General features: G+C 44.1%; 1 protein-coding gene across 5 annotated transcripts in view; it reads left to right on the top strand.

Annotated features, from left to right (window-relative positions):
* The window catches only part of GRM7 (glutamate metabotropic receptor 7), a 553,799-nt gene that overhangs the window by 390,736 nt on the left and 148,104 nt on the right, over positions 1-14,959 (top strand). For all 5 annotated transcript variants that reach the window (XM_070738269.1, XM_070738272.1, XM_070738271.1 and 2 more), the window contains exons 6-7: positions 193-393; positions 7,707-7,846. In XM_070738269.1, the coding sequence (XP_070594370.1) occupies positions 193-393; positions 7,707-7,846 (341 nt within the window). The remainder of the gene's footprint in view (positions 1-192; positions 394-7,706; positions 7,847-14,959) is intronic.

Genomic DNA, 14,959 nt, shown 5'->3' on the forward strand with positions numbered 1-14,959 from the left:
TTCAAAATCATTTTTCCAACATTTCCTGAAATGATCTAGGTCTCATTATGGTTTTCATATTAGAATGTTTTTAAAACTGCCCCTTACTATTTCTTCATTCAAATGCTTTATTTTTTATATAGACTTAATGCTTTTTATCTGATGTTCATCAAAATCTCCACTATCTCTGTGTCTGTATCCTTAAATGTTTAGGACAGGAAAGGATCGGAAAAGACTCCCACTATGAACAGGAGGGCAGAGTGCAGTTTGTGATTGATGCTGTTTATGCCATGGCTCATGCCCTCCATCAGATGAACAAGGATCTATGTAGCGATTATTCTGGGATTTGCCCAGAGATGGAACATGCAGGGGGCAAGAAACTACTGAGATATATACGCAGTGTTAACTTCAATGGTGAGTCTGTGTTCTTACATTGCCCTCTTATTTCACCTTAATAATCCTAAACAACTTCTTAACCAATAATTTATTAACCTAATAATAATGATGGGATGTAGTGCAAAATGTGTTGCTTGCTGAAGAGTTATTTTGCTCAGGTTTACCATGGATATGAACTATTTTGTAACATTTTGGAATTTATTTTTTATAACAACTTTCCTATTATCGTGTGGGTAATTTAAAATGTAATAGGAGATATATAGCCAGTTTCATCTAGTGATTAAGGCACCATGCCAGAAATCAGAAGACTGTTAGTCCCACCTTAGATGTGAAAGAGGGCTAGGTGACTTTAAACCTGTTAATCTCTCTCAGCCCAATCCATCTCACAGGGTAGCTGTTATGAGGACATTAAGTGGAGGAAGGAGAATTAAATAAGGTGGTCTAAAATTATTTATATTTATTCTGTTCTGTCCTGTTCTGTTGTTCTGTTTTGTTCTGTTTTGTTCCACTCCATTCCACCCCACCCACTCCACTCCATTCCCTTCTTTATTACAACATTCTTCTGTTATTAATTATATTATATATCCTCAGTTTTAAAATACCAAGAGAAATGGTATTCAACCACGGGTGGGTTCTGACCTTCTGATGGTTCACTGTGAGAGCATAATTGTATGAATGCACAGAGATAAAAACCCAGTTTCTGTATGGGTGCAGTAAACAGAATGAAATGAAAAATGAAATGAAAAACAAGATGGTGGCGCCTATATTTTATTAGATTTATGAATGAATATTATTATGTACTTACAGCCTATTGGCAATGATTGTACTTTCAAAACCATGTTGCTTGTATTTTTATTGTCATAATATATACATTTACAACAACAACAACAACAACAACAACAATAATAATAATAATAATAATAATAATAATAATTTATTAGATTTGTATGCCGCCCCTCTCCGAAGACTCAGGGCGGCTCACAACAATAATAAAAAGCAATATAACAGTAGAACAAATCTAATATTAAAAGAAAAAGATATATAAAACCCCAACAATTAAAACCATACAACACATACATACCAAACATAAAATATAAAAGCCTGGGGGAGGTAGGTGGGTCTTGAGTAATTTGCAAAAGACAAGGAGGGTGGGGGCCGTTCTAATCTCTGGGGGGAGTTGATTTCAGAGGGCCGGGGCCGCCACAGAGAAGGCTCTTCCCCTGGGCCCCGCCAAGTGACATTGTTTTGTCAACGGGACCCGGAGAAGGCCAATTCTGTGGGACCTTATCGGCTGCTGGGATTTGTGCGGTAGAAGGCAGTTCTGGAGATATTCTGGTCCAATATGTATTAAATTGATGCAGTTAGTCTGCTGCAAAGAGTAAGGAGAAGGACTTGAAGGAGTAGGCAGATCCTTTGGAAAGGCAGCAATGGGAAATATGTGATTTAAGCTCAAAAGAAGAAGAAGGTATACACACAAGACTCAGATAGACACTGCCCTAAATCACATGAGTAGTTACTGAGGACTGTGGGAATAAAGCATTGTGGAAGATTTGCAGCATTCTATTACTGTCTATAGCTACTATTAATAATGAATGAATTGTTTAACCTTTTTGTGGAATTGATTTCTTGGTTTTGATAAGGGAGGGTTGGAGTAAAAAAAAAGGTTGGGATACAGTTGATGGGAAATGGCAGGAATAGCACTTTCATGGATTAGTTTGTATGAGTCATTATCTGTGCTTGAGATCAAGAAAGGAAAGAAAGAAAGAAAGGGATTGCCAGAAAGATTCCATTCTTTCTGCCAGCCAAAGCAGAAATAGGCATGGATGGATGCCTTATGCATGTAAATTATAAAAGAGATTGCGGGGCGGGGGATCCAAAAGATATATGCACAGACAAACCTACGTATGTAAAGTTGTACAATAAATATTTAAATAAAGGAGGTTAAAATTCATTATAGTCATTCATAGATCATCTACATATGCTGATGAATTCTACAGACCATTGAATAGTTAGAGCCATATATTTGTCTTTCCAATGCTGAACAATACATCAATTGGTTGTAAGTAAGATACAGAAAATCTTTATTATTCAGAAGTCAATTTCCATGTGATAGGAATAAACTTCAAAAGAATAAGAACATCTTAAAATACTGATTCTCAGAATTAAGTTAATGTATGCAGTAACTTCTTTTCCAAATGGAACAATTATTGGGTGCTATAAAAACATGTATTTAAATGAAGCATTAATTCCACTTCGAGCAATCTCACCATTTATTCTACATCATAAATTAAATGAAGTCATTTCTGAAATGTTATTTCTTATTGAATTTCAATGAAGTAATTTCTGAAAAGTTATTTCTTATTGAAAATGATGTAATCTAAAATGTATAAAGGGGCCGTGGTGGCATAGAGGTTGGAATACAGTGTTGCAAGCTATTACTGCTGACTGCTAGGAGTTCAATTCTAACCTGCTCAATGTTGATTCAATCTTCCATCCTTCTAAGGTTGGTACAATGAGGACCCTGATTGTTGGGAGCTGGCTCTGTAAATCTCTTAAGAGGGCTGTGCAGCAGTATATATGAATCTATATATAATTAAATATATGAATAAAATGGAATGAATATATTTGAGAAACCAATACAACTCTATAAAAATTCATCTAGTGCTATTACTATTGGAGTTTTCAGAATTTTTAACATATTTTTCTATTGCTTAAGTAAAATTTGCAAACAAACAAATGAAACAAAGGAAAAGAATGCATGTAAACATATTGTACAAATGAGGGTTATAAAATGGAAACAACTATTTAAAAAGAAGAAGAAACAATTATAAATAACAAAATATTATTTTTAAAAAGCATCTTGTTAGCTTTTTCTTTCTCCTCCTTTCTTTCCTCTCTCCTCATACCTGCTAATTGCTGTTTGAATATTTTTGCATTATACTTTGGAGATTTTTAACATTTCTGTTTGGAGATTAAGATGATTGTGATAATAACTGATGATGTCTCTACTTTGAAGACACATCCTCAGAAAATTGTTAATAGTAATCTTGACTTCACAGCCCGGAGGTTGGTATGGATAAGGAAACCTAAGGAAGAAAGTTTTTTAATGTCAACATCTATTAATTATGTAGGACGGAGAAATTGGGGCCACAATTGTTGGATTTTGAATGTATTTAGTGTAACATAATTCATTAACTTCTAGAAGTAATTTAAGATCAAAGAGTTCTAGAAGGCACTTTTAGTATGAATTTCGAAAGCTGTAATTCTATTATTGGAAGGATCTGATATTTTCTTTTCCCACAGTTTGTACCCAAGTCAGGAATCTAACACACTAAATGATCAGTGGAGGCAGGGGTGGGTTCCTCCCAGTTCAGACCAGATCACCCATACCATTAGTGACCCGCTGCTGACATAATGATGGTGTCACAGATTCGATTTGGTTGGTGCTTCTCCTCTTCTGCTACTTGAAAAAGAGCCTTCCCGCCTGCCCCCAGGTTAATACTGACCTTTATTTCTTCACCCGAAGCACATCTGATCAGCTACTCAGCTGTGTTTCAGGCTGAATCCTACTACTGGGCATGCACAGAAAAAAAATTGCACAAGGGGATGCACATGTGTGAAATGTCATAATGTGAACCGGTCCGAAGGTAAGTGGAACCCACTCCTGACTGGAGGTCAAATAAAATATATTTATTCAATCTAAGTTTGCAAAGTAACATTGGGTGGCTATTGTGATGGACTGCTCTTCTGGCTCCCTTCCGATAGAATTTTAGTTTAAAGATTTAGTCAAGCTCTAACAATAGAATGGGATGTGTTATCTTACTACAATAGTTCCTGATCTCTCGCCATGAACATCTATATCCTGTGCATTTTTTCTTTCTTTCTTTCTTCCTTTCATATTCTATTAAAAATGTGTCATTGTTTTAGTTAACTACAATGTCTATATAAATGGAAGTTTTATATTATCTAAACATTAATCTTCTGATAAATAACATATTATGTCTTCATTTGCATAGATTTTGCTACAGGATGCATTTATTTATTTATAATGGCAGTAGTCAGCTTTTTCCTTTTATAAAATGGCATCACTACTGCCTTTACATTCTTTTATCAGTCTTTAATTTATTTTATATATAAATATATTTATTTATACATACACATACACACACATGGAAAATATTCTTGGAGAAAGAGATATCCAGGGAAGAAATGGTGAACTGAAGATGGCTCCTTAAAAAGTGGAGCTGAAGACTATGTTGGAATTATAATTCCCTCTCTAGATAAGAAGAAGTTCTGAGATTGCCCATAATTGCTCCAGACAGCTGCTCCTTGTGAGGTGACTGAAAAGCAATGGTCTCTGGTACATTCAAAGCTCTCAGAAATGAGAGAATAGCAATCTTGCTCAAACTGCAAGTGACACCTCTGAACAGACAATAACTTTGCATATTTCATTTCTAATGAATTTCTGAAATTGTTTGTTAAATGTTTTTCATTGATTAGGAACATTTACATTGACAGGTTTCACAGCACCAGGTGAGTAAGTTGGAATAAACAGAAAAGGGATTATTAAAATTTTGATTTTAAAATGTTACAAATGGACTAAGGCTCCAGATAAATTTGAAGGTTTTGGAATTAGTTATAAAGAAGCCTTCCTGTGGGAAATACTTTAGTTTATATTTTTTTAAAAACATAAACATAAGATAAGAGTAAATGTTGAATACTAAAAGGACCTAAAAGGAACCAAAAAGTTTCAATTAAAGGAGAAGAACATTCAAGATAAATTTATAATTGCAGAAATTGATATACAGTGTTCCCTCGATTTTCGCGGGTTCGAACTTCGCGAATAGCCTATACCACGGTTTTTCAAAAAATATTAATTAAAAAATACTTTGCGGTTTTTTTCCTATACCACGGTTTTTTCTACCCAATGACGTCATATGTCATCGCCAAACTAATAATTTTTACAAATAAATAACAACAAAAATAATTATTGTTAATAAATAATTATGTTTATAAATATCAGGATCACTAAGTGTCTTATTCAATGGTGATTACCAATAATAATGGTGAGTAAATGGTTGTTAAGGGAATGGGAAATGGTAATTTAGGGGTTTAAAGTGTTAAGGGAAGGCTTGTGATACTGTCCATAGCCAAAAATGGTGTATTTACTTCCGCATCTCTACTTCGCGGAAATTCGACTTTCGCGGGCAGTCTTGGAACGCGGAAATTGAGGGAACACTGTATTGAAGAATACTTTTGAAGAATGCACTCAGAAGTTAATTTTAATCGTGTCTGCCTCTATAAATATACCTGGTCTAAAAGATTTTATGAAAGAGGAACAATATTTGACAAGATTAGGAATGATTTAAAAGTGGATTTAAAAATGATGGACTGCAAAAATGATATGGAAAAGGATGTGACACTGGACATACAAAAGAAACTGGTTGATACCTTAATAATTAAAAAATATATTCAAACAACAAACTAAAAAGATGATTTGGATAATTTTACTATACTAGATTTCCAAAAGAGATTTGTTAAAGTTTTGATGAATGTTGTGAGATGTAACAAATGACATTACTTGAAGAAACTAAGTATCAGGATTGTTAAGAGTAAAGGGAACAACATAAAAATTTGATCAAGACTAAAATACTGTAGATATGTTATTATATCAGTTAAGTTTAACAGATTTTTTCCCCTGACATCAGAAGTGAAATAGCAAGGTTTCAAGGATTTGATTATAGATAAGAGTTGAGGTATTGGAGGAAGAGATCATTTGTTGCATTTTAAGAGAAAGTTATAACTTACTAAAATTGTTTATACTTGCCATGACTGTGGGAAGTCTTTATATATTTATTTCTATTTCTTTGCTATATTCTTCTTTTCTTTTCTTTTCTTTTCTTTCTTTTTCTTTATCTTTCTATTCTGGAATTCTGTAGCTTTTACTTTTTTTCTTTTTATACTTTTTAAATTTGTACTACTTTCTAATTACACTTCTTAATCAATGTATTATATTCCAACAGCGTCTATGAATAATTAGCAGTTTTAGAAACTGTTTACAAAAATAATAAATTTGTGAACTTAAAATAAGCCAAGCACATGGATTATTTTTAGGTGGGTTTCTCCCCCCACCCCTCCTACAAGTGTGTGGATTGGTAGAACAAGAACAGATTTTGGAAAATTAAGCTATTAAGCTATTTGTGGTCAACATTTTCTATCTTCTGCTGGCTATATCTCTGGGATGCAAATAGATTAAATAGAAAACGGCAAAAAAATTATGTTCTTAAGTTCTAATTTTTACTTTAAAAAAACCCCTTTTCTATAATAGAATGGAGAAATGCCATATAACCTGACCTACTTAAAATAGAAACAGGACAGTTACTACTATTTTTTAATTTCTTATTCAGCAAAAACCAATGGCTCATGGTTATTACTCAAAAAAGGATCTAGGGGAAGAGCATTTTAAAAATCAGCATATAATACTATAGATATGAATTGCTGGGAACGTTTACTTTCTGCTTTCAAAAACTTCGGGATTGAGTCCTTCAGGATTGGGCGGCATAGAAGTCGAATAAATAAACTTTAAACTCCCAGCGACGAATCCCAGCGACCGATTAGGTCCCACAGAGTGGGCCTTCTCCGGGTCCCGTCAACTAAACAATGTCGGTTGGCGGGCCCCAGGGGAAGAGCCTTCTCTGTGGCGGCCCCGGCCCTCTGGAACCAACTCCCCCCGGAGATTAGAACTGCCCCTACTCTTCCTGCCTTCCGTAAACTCCTTAAAACCCACCTTTGCCGTCAGGCATGGGGGAACTGAAACATCTCTCCCTGGGCACGTTTAATTTATGCATGGTATGTCTGTGTGTGTGACTGTTAGCATATGGGTTTTTTTAAATATTTAAATATTTTAAATTTGTCTGATTGCTTATGATTTGTTTTTACATGTTGTGAGCCGCCCCGAGTCTTCGGAGAGGGGCGGCATACAAATCTAAGTAATAAATAAATAAATAAATAAATAAACTGTCATGATTGATCATTTTTCCAACTTTTTGATTGGTTTATGTTGCTATAATATATTTACTGGGTTAAAATTATGTCTCCCATTTTTATTATTTGTTTCTTAAATATGTTCTTTTAGTGTCAATTTTAATTATTGCTTCGTCCATGTTTATCTATTGTCAAAAGAATTTTGTTATTGGGTAACTTCAAAATGAAACAAATGGGGAAATTAATCAAAGTTTGTCAGTCATACTCATGGAAATAAAACAAAGCAAAGTTTTTATATATATATATAAAGTTTTGCCTGGTTTCTTTTGCTTCACATCCTTTCTTAGGTAGTGCTGGCACTCCAGTGATGTTTAATAGGAATGGTGATGCACCAGGACGTTATGACATATTTCAATATCAAACCACAAATACCTCCATGCCTGGCTACCATCTGATAGGCCAATGGACAGATGACCTACAGCTCAATGTATGTCCCCTTATTTTCTTCTTTCATGGATGTTGCAGCAAGGAGTATGCTATTTTTTGCCAAACGCATGTTGAATATGTCTCTATTACTTTATATATGTTTCTCTTTAGATAATGAGAGGAATCTGATATGAATGAAAGTCTTGAATGTTTTTTGTGCCCATTAAATTCTTTGAACTTATGATGATTCTAAAAGTCTTGTGAAGTGTTGTGATTTTGGGATCAGGAAGATTCCAAAATGGTTCCGGAAAGTATATTTACATAGTATAGATTTACCAAAAGAATTCTTTACAGAATAGAATTATTTATGGGCCAAGTGTGATTAGACACAAATAATTTGTCTCCAGTGCATAAGCTCTCAGTGTACATACAACAATAGTGATAGATCATTATCATAGTCATTGTAAAAAATAAATTCATTATAAAAAATTAGATACAACACTTGGTGATAGTCATGGATGCCAACTCAACATAAATTAATTATAGCATCCCATACTAGGGTACTAAGTAAACAATATATTTGTCTGGATTTTCATTTTTCTATAGAATTAATTCAGTCAAAATACAGTCTGTACTATAGATTCCATTATATAATTTTCCTCCTGCAAAGGATTCCTTCGCTGGTAATTCTCAAGTCTCTGTGTCAGTCTAGTAATATGAAAAGATTTACAATGGGTTTAAGATTTTTCCAAGTGTGTTTGAAACAATATGGTTGATATCCCATTTTGGAAGGCTCATTAATTGTATGGCATGATATTGCTTGAATACACACACACACACACACACACACACACACACACACACACACACACACACCTCTTCATGAAATAGACTTAATGCCCAGAGTTGATAGTGAAATTTTGTTGCAACTGCATTAGCTGAAAAATATCTAAAATCTTCTGTTAACATAGACATCCCAATTGCCCTAATTTCCTCAATTTTATCTTATCCTAGACATAATATTCTAAACATATGAAACTATGTTGAGTCAAGTGAAAAAAAGGATTGACTTTGTAAATCATTAGTCCTTCAGATCCTACTCATATTTCAATTTTTTTTAAAAAAAAGTGTCAGAGAGAAAAAGAATGGTCTAAAACAGGGGTAAGCAAAGTTGGCTCTTCTATCACATGTGGACTTCAACTCCCAGAATTCCTGAGCTAGCATGATTGGCTCAGGAATTCTGGGAGTTGAAGTCCACAACTCATAGAAGAGCCGGTTTTGCCTACCCCTGGTCTAAGATAATCTGAGATGGTGGAGTTGATTTATATGGACTCTATTTTGATCAAAGCAAGTGTGTGTGTCTCCAGTGCGCGCGCGCACACACACACAAAACACATGATGTTTGCCCAAGACCCTTGAAAATAAAGATAAATAAAAAGATGTCTCTCTGTGTGTATGTGTGTGTAAAAGGGCAGCGCCGGACTTACCCGGCTGGCAGGCTTTGCTGGAGGGACCGGGAGACACGGTCCCTCATGGCGGCCGCCATCTTGGATCCCGGGCGAAGTCTCGCGATGCGAGACTTCGCTCGGGAGATCAGGGCCTGATTGGCCAGGCTCCTGATTGGTCCGGGCGGGGCCTGCTTGCCCTATATAGGGGCGAGCAGGCCCGGGGCTCTCCCTTCGCCCGGACTGCAGATCTGAGCAGACACATGGTTGTCTGCTCGTGGAGTCCTCTTGGCAGCCGCGTGGGCGGCCGCTGCTTGTGGAAGCCTCGTCGGAGGCTTGAGGAGGCTACAGCTCAGCCCTTTCGAGGCCTGCGGTCTTCTTTTCAGGAGTCCGGCGTGAGCCCCCCCCCCGCTTCGTAAAAGGCGGCTGCGTGTTGCGGCCGCCATCTTGAGAGCCTCATCGGAGGCTCGTGGAGCGGTACTGGACTTCGGGTCCGACGGGGAGGCTGGGCCTGTGCCGTTTTCGGCTGTCGGCCCCTCTATTCTGTCCGGGGGGGATCGTTCCAGTCGCCCCCTCGGGAACGGGGGATCGGGCAGAGGGCTCGCGTGTGCGCCTCCCCCCCCCCATTCGTTGGCCCTGTTCGGAGGACAGTTAGGCCCTTGGCGGCAGCTTCTTGCTGCTGCGCTGCCTGTTTGGGCAGAGGCCGGTTGCTGCCCTCTTTTGGGGCCTGGGCGGCCCCGGTTTCATTGTTGTTAAAACAAGAACATGGTGAAACAAAACATACATAATAACAATAATACTGATATTTATAGTTAATGTTATTTAATTATTTATAAAATCAGAGAAGTCAGGAAAAGGCCTATTGGTCCCTCTAGTCTGCCCTTATAATATTTCCTGTATTTTTTCTCAGGATGGCTATATGTTTATCCCAAACATGTTTAAGTTCTGTTCCTGGGGATTTATATGCCAAGTCTGCTGGAAGTTTGTTCAGGATCTACTACTTTTTCAGTAAAGTCGTGGTCAAACTTCAGTACAACAGTTAGAGCCAAACATTATTTTAATATTTGGTGAGGCCCTTGGCCAGGGTGGCTAGGAAGGCTCCCCCCCCGTGGGTCCTACTGGGGGGGATTACGGTTGTGGCCACCTGGTCCTGGTTTTTTCGGGGGGGGGCACCTGTAATTGGGTTTGCCCCCCCCCGCCGGCCCCTACTGCGGGGGCATGGGCCTCTGGGGCAGCCTTTTGCTGCGGCCTGGTGTCGGGGGCGGGGGGTTCAGACCCCGCCAACGCAGGCTGTAGTGCCTCCGCCCCTTTTGCCCGCCCCTAATGGGGGGCGGTTGCGCGGGGAGGGGGTCCAGGGAACAAACCCCACCTACTGGGGGAAAATGGGCCCTGCCCAAGTATGTAAGCATGCTCGAGGGTTGGTTGAGTGACTACCACCCTCGCTCGAGAGCGGCTGCTCTCTTGCTAGGTTTCTTACAGGGATTCAGGATCCCTTTCATGGGAGGGGTCCCCTTTAGGGGTGGTCCCCTGAAAGGCGAGTGGTGAATTTAGGTTGATTCACCACTTGTCTTTTTCTAAAGGGGAGTCAGTGAATGATTTCATTCCTGACGAACTTTGTTCGGTGCGGTACGCATCATTTGATGCGGCCGTGATCATGGTTAGGAAGTGTGGGGTTGGAGCCCTTATGGGAAAATGCGACATTGCGTCGGCATTCCGGCTCCTCCCCATACACCCAGACGGATTCGGGCTTCTGGGCTTCCATTGCGAAGGTGGGTTTTTTGTGGACAGGGCACTGCCAATTTGCTGCTCTGTCTCATGCTCTCTTTGGGAGTTTTAGCACCACCTTGGAGTGGTCGCTCAGGAGGCACAGCGGTCTGGGATCGGTCGTTCACTACCTTGATGGATTCTTGTTGGCGGGGCCTGCGCGTTTAGAGCAATGCTTTGCTCTAATGCTGGACTTCGGAGCCCTTTGCGCTCTGTTGGGGGGGCCTTTAGCCTCTGAGGGGACCGTGGGCCCCACCACCAAGATTACCTTCCTCGGTACTGAATTGGACTCGGAGGTGCAATCTTCCAGATTGCCCCTAGAGAAGGTGTTTAAGAGCAGAAGAAAGTTGGTGAGGTGCTGGGCTGCCGGAAGGTTACCCTACGGCAGCTTCAGGAATTGGCAGGCATTCTTAATTTTGCCTGTCGGGTGGCTGTTCCGGGTAGGGTTCTTTCCAGGAGGTTGTTCGACGCGATGAAGGGGCTCCGTTTGCCCCATCATCATACCCGCCTTTGCGCTGGGGTCAGGGCTGACCTCGGCGTGTGGTGGGCTTTCTGGGTCAGGTTTAATAGGCATGGCCTCCGGAATGGAGTGCCTCTTCGTTGGTTCAGGACCTTACGTTTTTTAGAGCTCTTCCCCTTAGTAGTGGCCTTAGAGCTTTGGGGGGAGCAGTTTAGGGACAAGACCGTGCACTTTTGGTGACAACCTAGCGGTTGTCCATGTGGTGAATGCCCTGTCCTCGACGAGCGACAGGGTCCTGCGGCTTGTCCGCCATTGCGTGCACAGGTCCTTGTCCCTAAACGCGTTTGTTTTTGGCTAGGCATGTCCCCGGGGTGGATAACGGGGTCGTTGATGCCTTGTCCCGTGGTCAGTGTCCAGGTTTCAGACCCTGGCCCGTGGGCCCGGGAGTCGTCAGATGCGTTCCCCGGCCACCTTTGTAGTCTGGGGGGGGGAGCTCCCGGGCGTAGGAGAGTAAGGGTCTGCTGGGCTATGGCCCTCTCCGTGGTGCCTCGCACTCTGGGGGATTCCCAGCAGACGGGTGCAAAGTTCGGGGAGTTCAGGCAGGATACGGGTTAACCCTATAGCTGGCCTGCCCCAGTTGTGTACCTGGCCATATTGTGTCCAGTTTGGGCAGTGTGGCCTTTCAGTTAGGACTTTGAGGTCCAGGTGGCCGGCCTCGCCTTTTGTCTAAGGCGGGGCTGGTTTGTGGATTTATGGTGAGTTCCGCATAGTAAGATGCGGGACGGCTGGCCAGGGCCTTATCGCTGGTTGCTAGGTCCTTTTTGGCCTTCCATCTCATTGCCTTAGTTGGGCGGGTTTTGGAGTACAGGGTTTGGCAGGCTAAGCGTGGATCCCGCCACTTGTGGGAACGCTCGTTCCGCAGTGGCGCCGCCTCTAGTGCGGTGACGGCGTTCTCGATACTGAGGATTCGGGGATGCCAACCGCTGGCGGTCGACGGCCTGTTTTAGGCTACGAACGGCCAGTTGAGGGTCCGGGGTGAGGTCTTAGGTCAGGGCTCCCTTTTTGGTCCCCTTCTATTCAACCCCGCCGGGACGGACCGACGGTGTTGCTTTGGGTCATGAGCGCTCCGAGACCACTCAGCAACACGGTACCGTCGGGGGTGGGGACCCTGCCGTCGTGGCGGCTGGGTCCTTATTGTCTGGCGGGGGAGACGGGGCGTGCGGTGGGGACAGGCGTTTCTACCACTATGCTGGGTGGGCGGCATCCCATTGCTGCGCCCAGTTGGTCCTGGGAGGGCGGCATCCCATTGCTGCGCCCAGGTGGTGCTGGGAGGGCGGCATCCCATTGCTGCGCCCAGTTTGTCCTGGGAGGGCGGCATCCCATTGCTGCGCCCAGTTTGTCCTGGGAGGGCGGCATCCCATTGCTGCGCCCAGTTGGTCCTGGGAGGGCGGCATCCCATTGCTGCGCCCAGTTGGTCCTGGGGGGCGGCATCCCATTGCTGCGCCCAGGTGGTGCTGGGAGGGCAGCATCCCATTGCTGCGCCCAGTTGGTCCTGGGGGGGCGGCATCCCATTGCTGCGCCCAGTTGGTCCTGGGAGGGCGGCATCCCATTGCTGCGCCCAGGGGGTGCTGGGAGGGCGGCATCCCATTGCTGCGCCCAGTTGGTCCTGGGAGGGCAGCATCCCATTGCTGCGCCCAGTTGGTCCTGGGGGGCGGCATCCCATTGCTGCGCCCAGTTGGTCCTGGGAGGGCGGCATCCCATTGCTGCGCCCAGGTGGTGCTGGGAGGGCGGCATCCCATTGCTGCGCCCAGTTGGTCCTGGGAGGGCGGCATCCCATTGCTGCGCCCAGTTGGTCCTGGGGGGTGGCATCCCATTGCTGCGCCCAGTTGGTCCTGGGAGGGCGGCATCCCATTGCTGCGCCCAGGTGGTGCCAGGGGCGGCATTCCATTGCTGCGCCTTGGATGTGTGCTGGGAGGGCGGCATCCCATTGCTGCGCCCAGTTGGTCCTGGGAGGGCGGCATCCCATTGCTGCGCCCAGGTGGTGCTGGGAGGGCGGCATCCCATTGCTGCGCCCAGTTGGTCCTGGGGGGCGGCATCCCATTGCTGCGCCCAGTTGGTCCTGGGAGGGCGGCATCCCATTGCTGCGCCCAGTTGGTCCTGGGAGGGCGGCATCCCATTGCTGCGCCCAGTTGGTCCTGGGAGGGCGGCATCCCATTGCTGCGCCCAGTTGGTCCTGGGAGGGCGGCATCCCATTGCTGCGCCCAGGTGGTGCTGGGAGGGCGGCATCCTGTTGCTGCGCCCAGGTCGCTGGTCTTGCTATTGGAGCAAGGACCGGTACGGCTTGGGGGTCGGTTGGGGACCCACCAGGCTTGCGGAAGCCTGCGGTGGCTTCACGCTGTGTGGCTCGCCACGTATGTGGTGCGGTCTTCGATCCCCTGGGGATCTTTGTGGGTCGTGGGTTTGGCTGGGCAGCGTCCTGTGGCCGCACCCAGGTGGCTGGTATTGCACTTAGGTGGCAATGACCTGTGCACACTGGGAGGCCTGGCGCTGATCATCCAGGCACGCGAAGACCTGTGAGGGCTTCGTGAGGTATGGCCCACCACGCGAGTGGTGTGGTCAGAAATTTTACCTAGGCTTGGGTGGAGGGACGCCTCTTCCCTTAGGGCCATTCACCGGGCTAGGCGACGGGTGAATAGGGCTATGGGTAAAACAGTTAGGGAATTAGGTGGAGTGGTAGTGCCCCTTCCCCTTATCACAATAGACCGGCCATGGCTTTACCGGGCCGATGGCGTTCACCTGTCTGAGCGGGGGAACGCCATTTTCTTACAGGACCTGCAGCGGTCTCTGCGTGAGCTGGCGCAGCTAGAGGGGGGAGTCGGGGGCCCAAGATAGAGATCTGACCCCCACTCCTGTGGCAGGTTAGGGGCGAAAACTGGGGTGGTTTAGCAACCGCGCGTTCTCCCTTGGGCATCTTTGGGGATGATTGACAGGTTCTCCGCAAGCTCATGGAGGGAGTTTCTGCCTGAGCAGCTGGGGGGAACCTGTCTTTGGGTCCTGCACCTTTAATTCCCCGATTCGGGTTAGCCGGTGGGACCCCCCTCATGCACAGCATGGCAGAAAAAGGTCGCAGGTGACGGCCTGGCCCTCACCTGGACTTGCATCGAGATACGCCCATGAGTTGCCCAGGAATGTTTGTTGGCATAACGTCATTTCCGCCCCGGAAGTAGTTGTTTGACCCTGCAGGTCCATTTCCGGGTCATAGTTGTTTATGCTAATTTATGCAAAGTATTTGAATAAATTATGCAAATTTATGTTAATAAAAATGACCCAATTTAAATCCAGCTCTGGTGTCCGTGTCGTTACTCCGTCTCTCCAGCAAGGGCAGCGCCGGACTTACCCGGCTGGCAGGCTTTGCTGGAGGGACCGGGAGACACGGTCCCTCATGGCGGCCGCCATCTTGGATCCCGGGCGAAGTCTCACGATGCGAGACTTCGCTCGGGAGATC

Source organism: Erythrolamprus reginae, chromosome 2, assembly GCF_031021105.1.
Source record: "Erythrolamprus reginae isolate rEryReg1 chromosome 2, rEryReg1.hap1, whole genome shotgun sequence".
Classification (NCBI taxonomy): domain Eukaryota; kingdom Metazoa; phylum Chordata; class Lepidosauria; order Squamata; family Dipsadidae; genus Erythrolamprus; species Erythrolamprus reginae.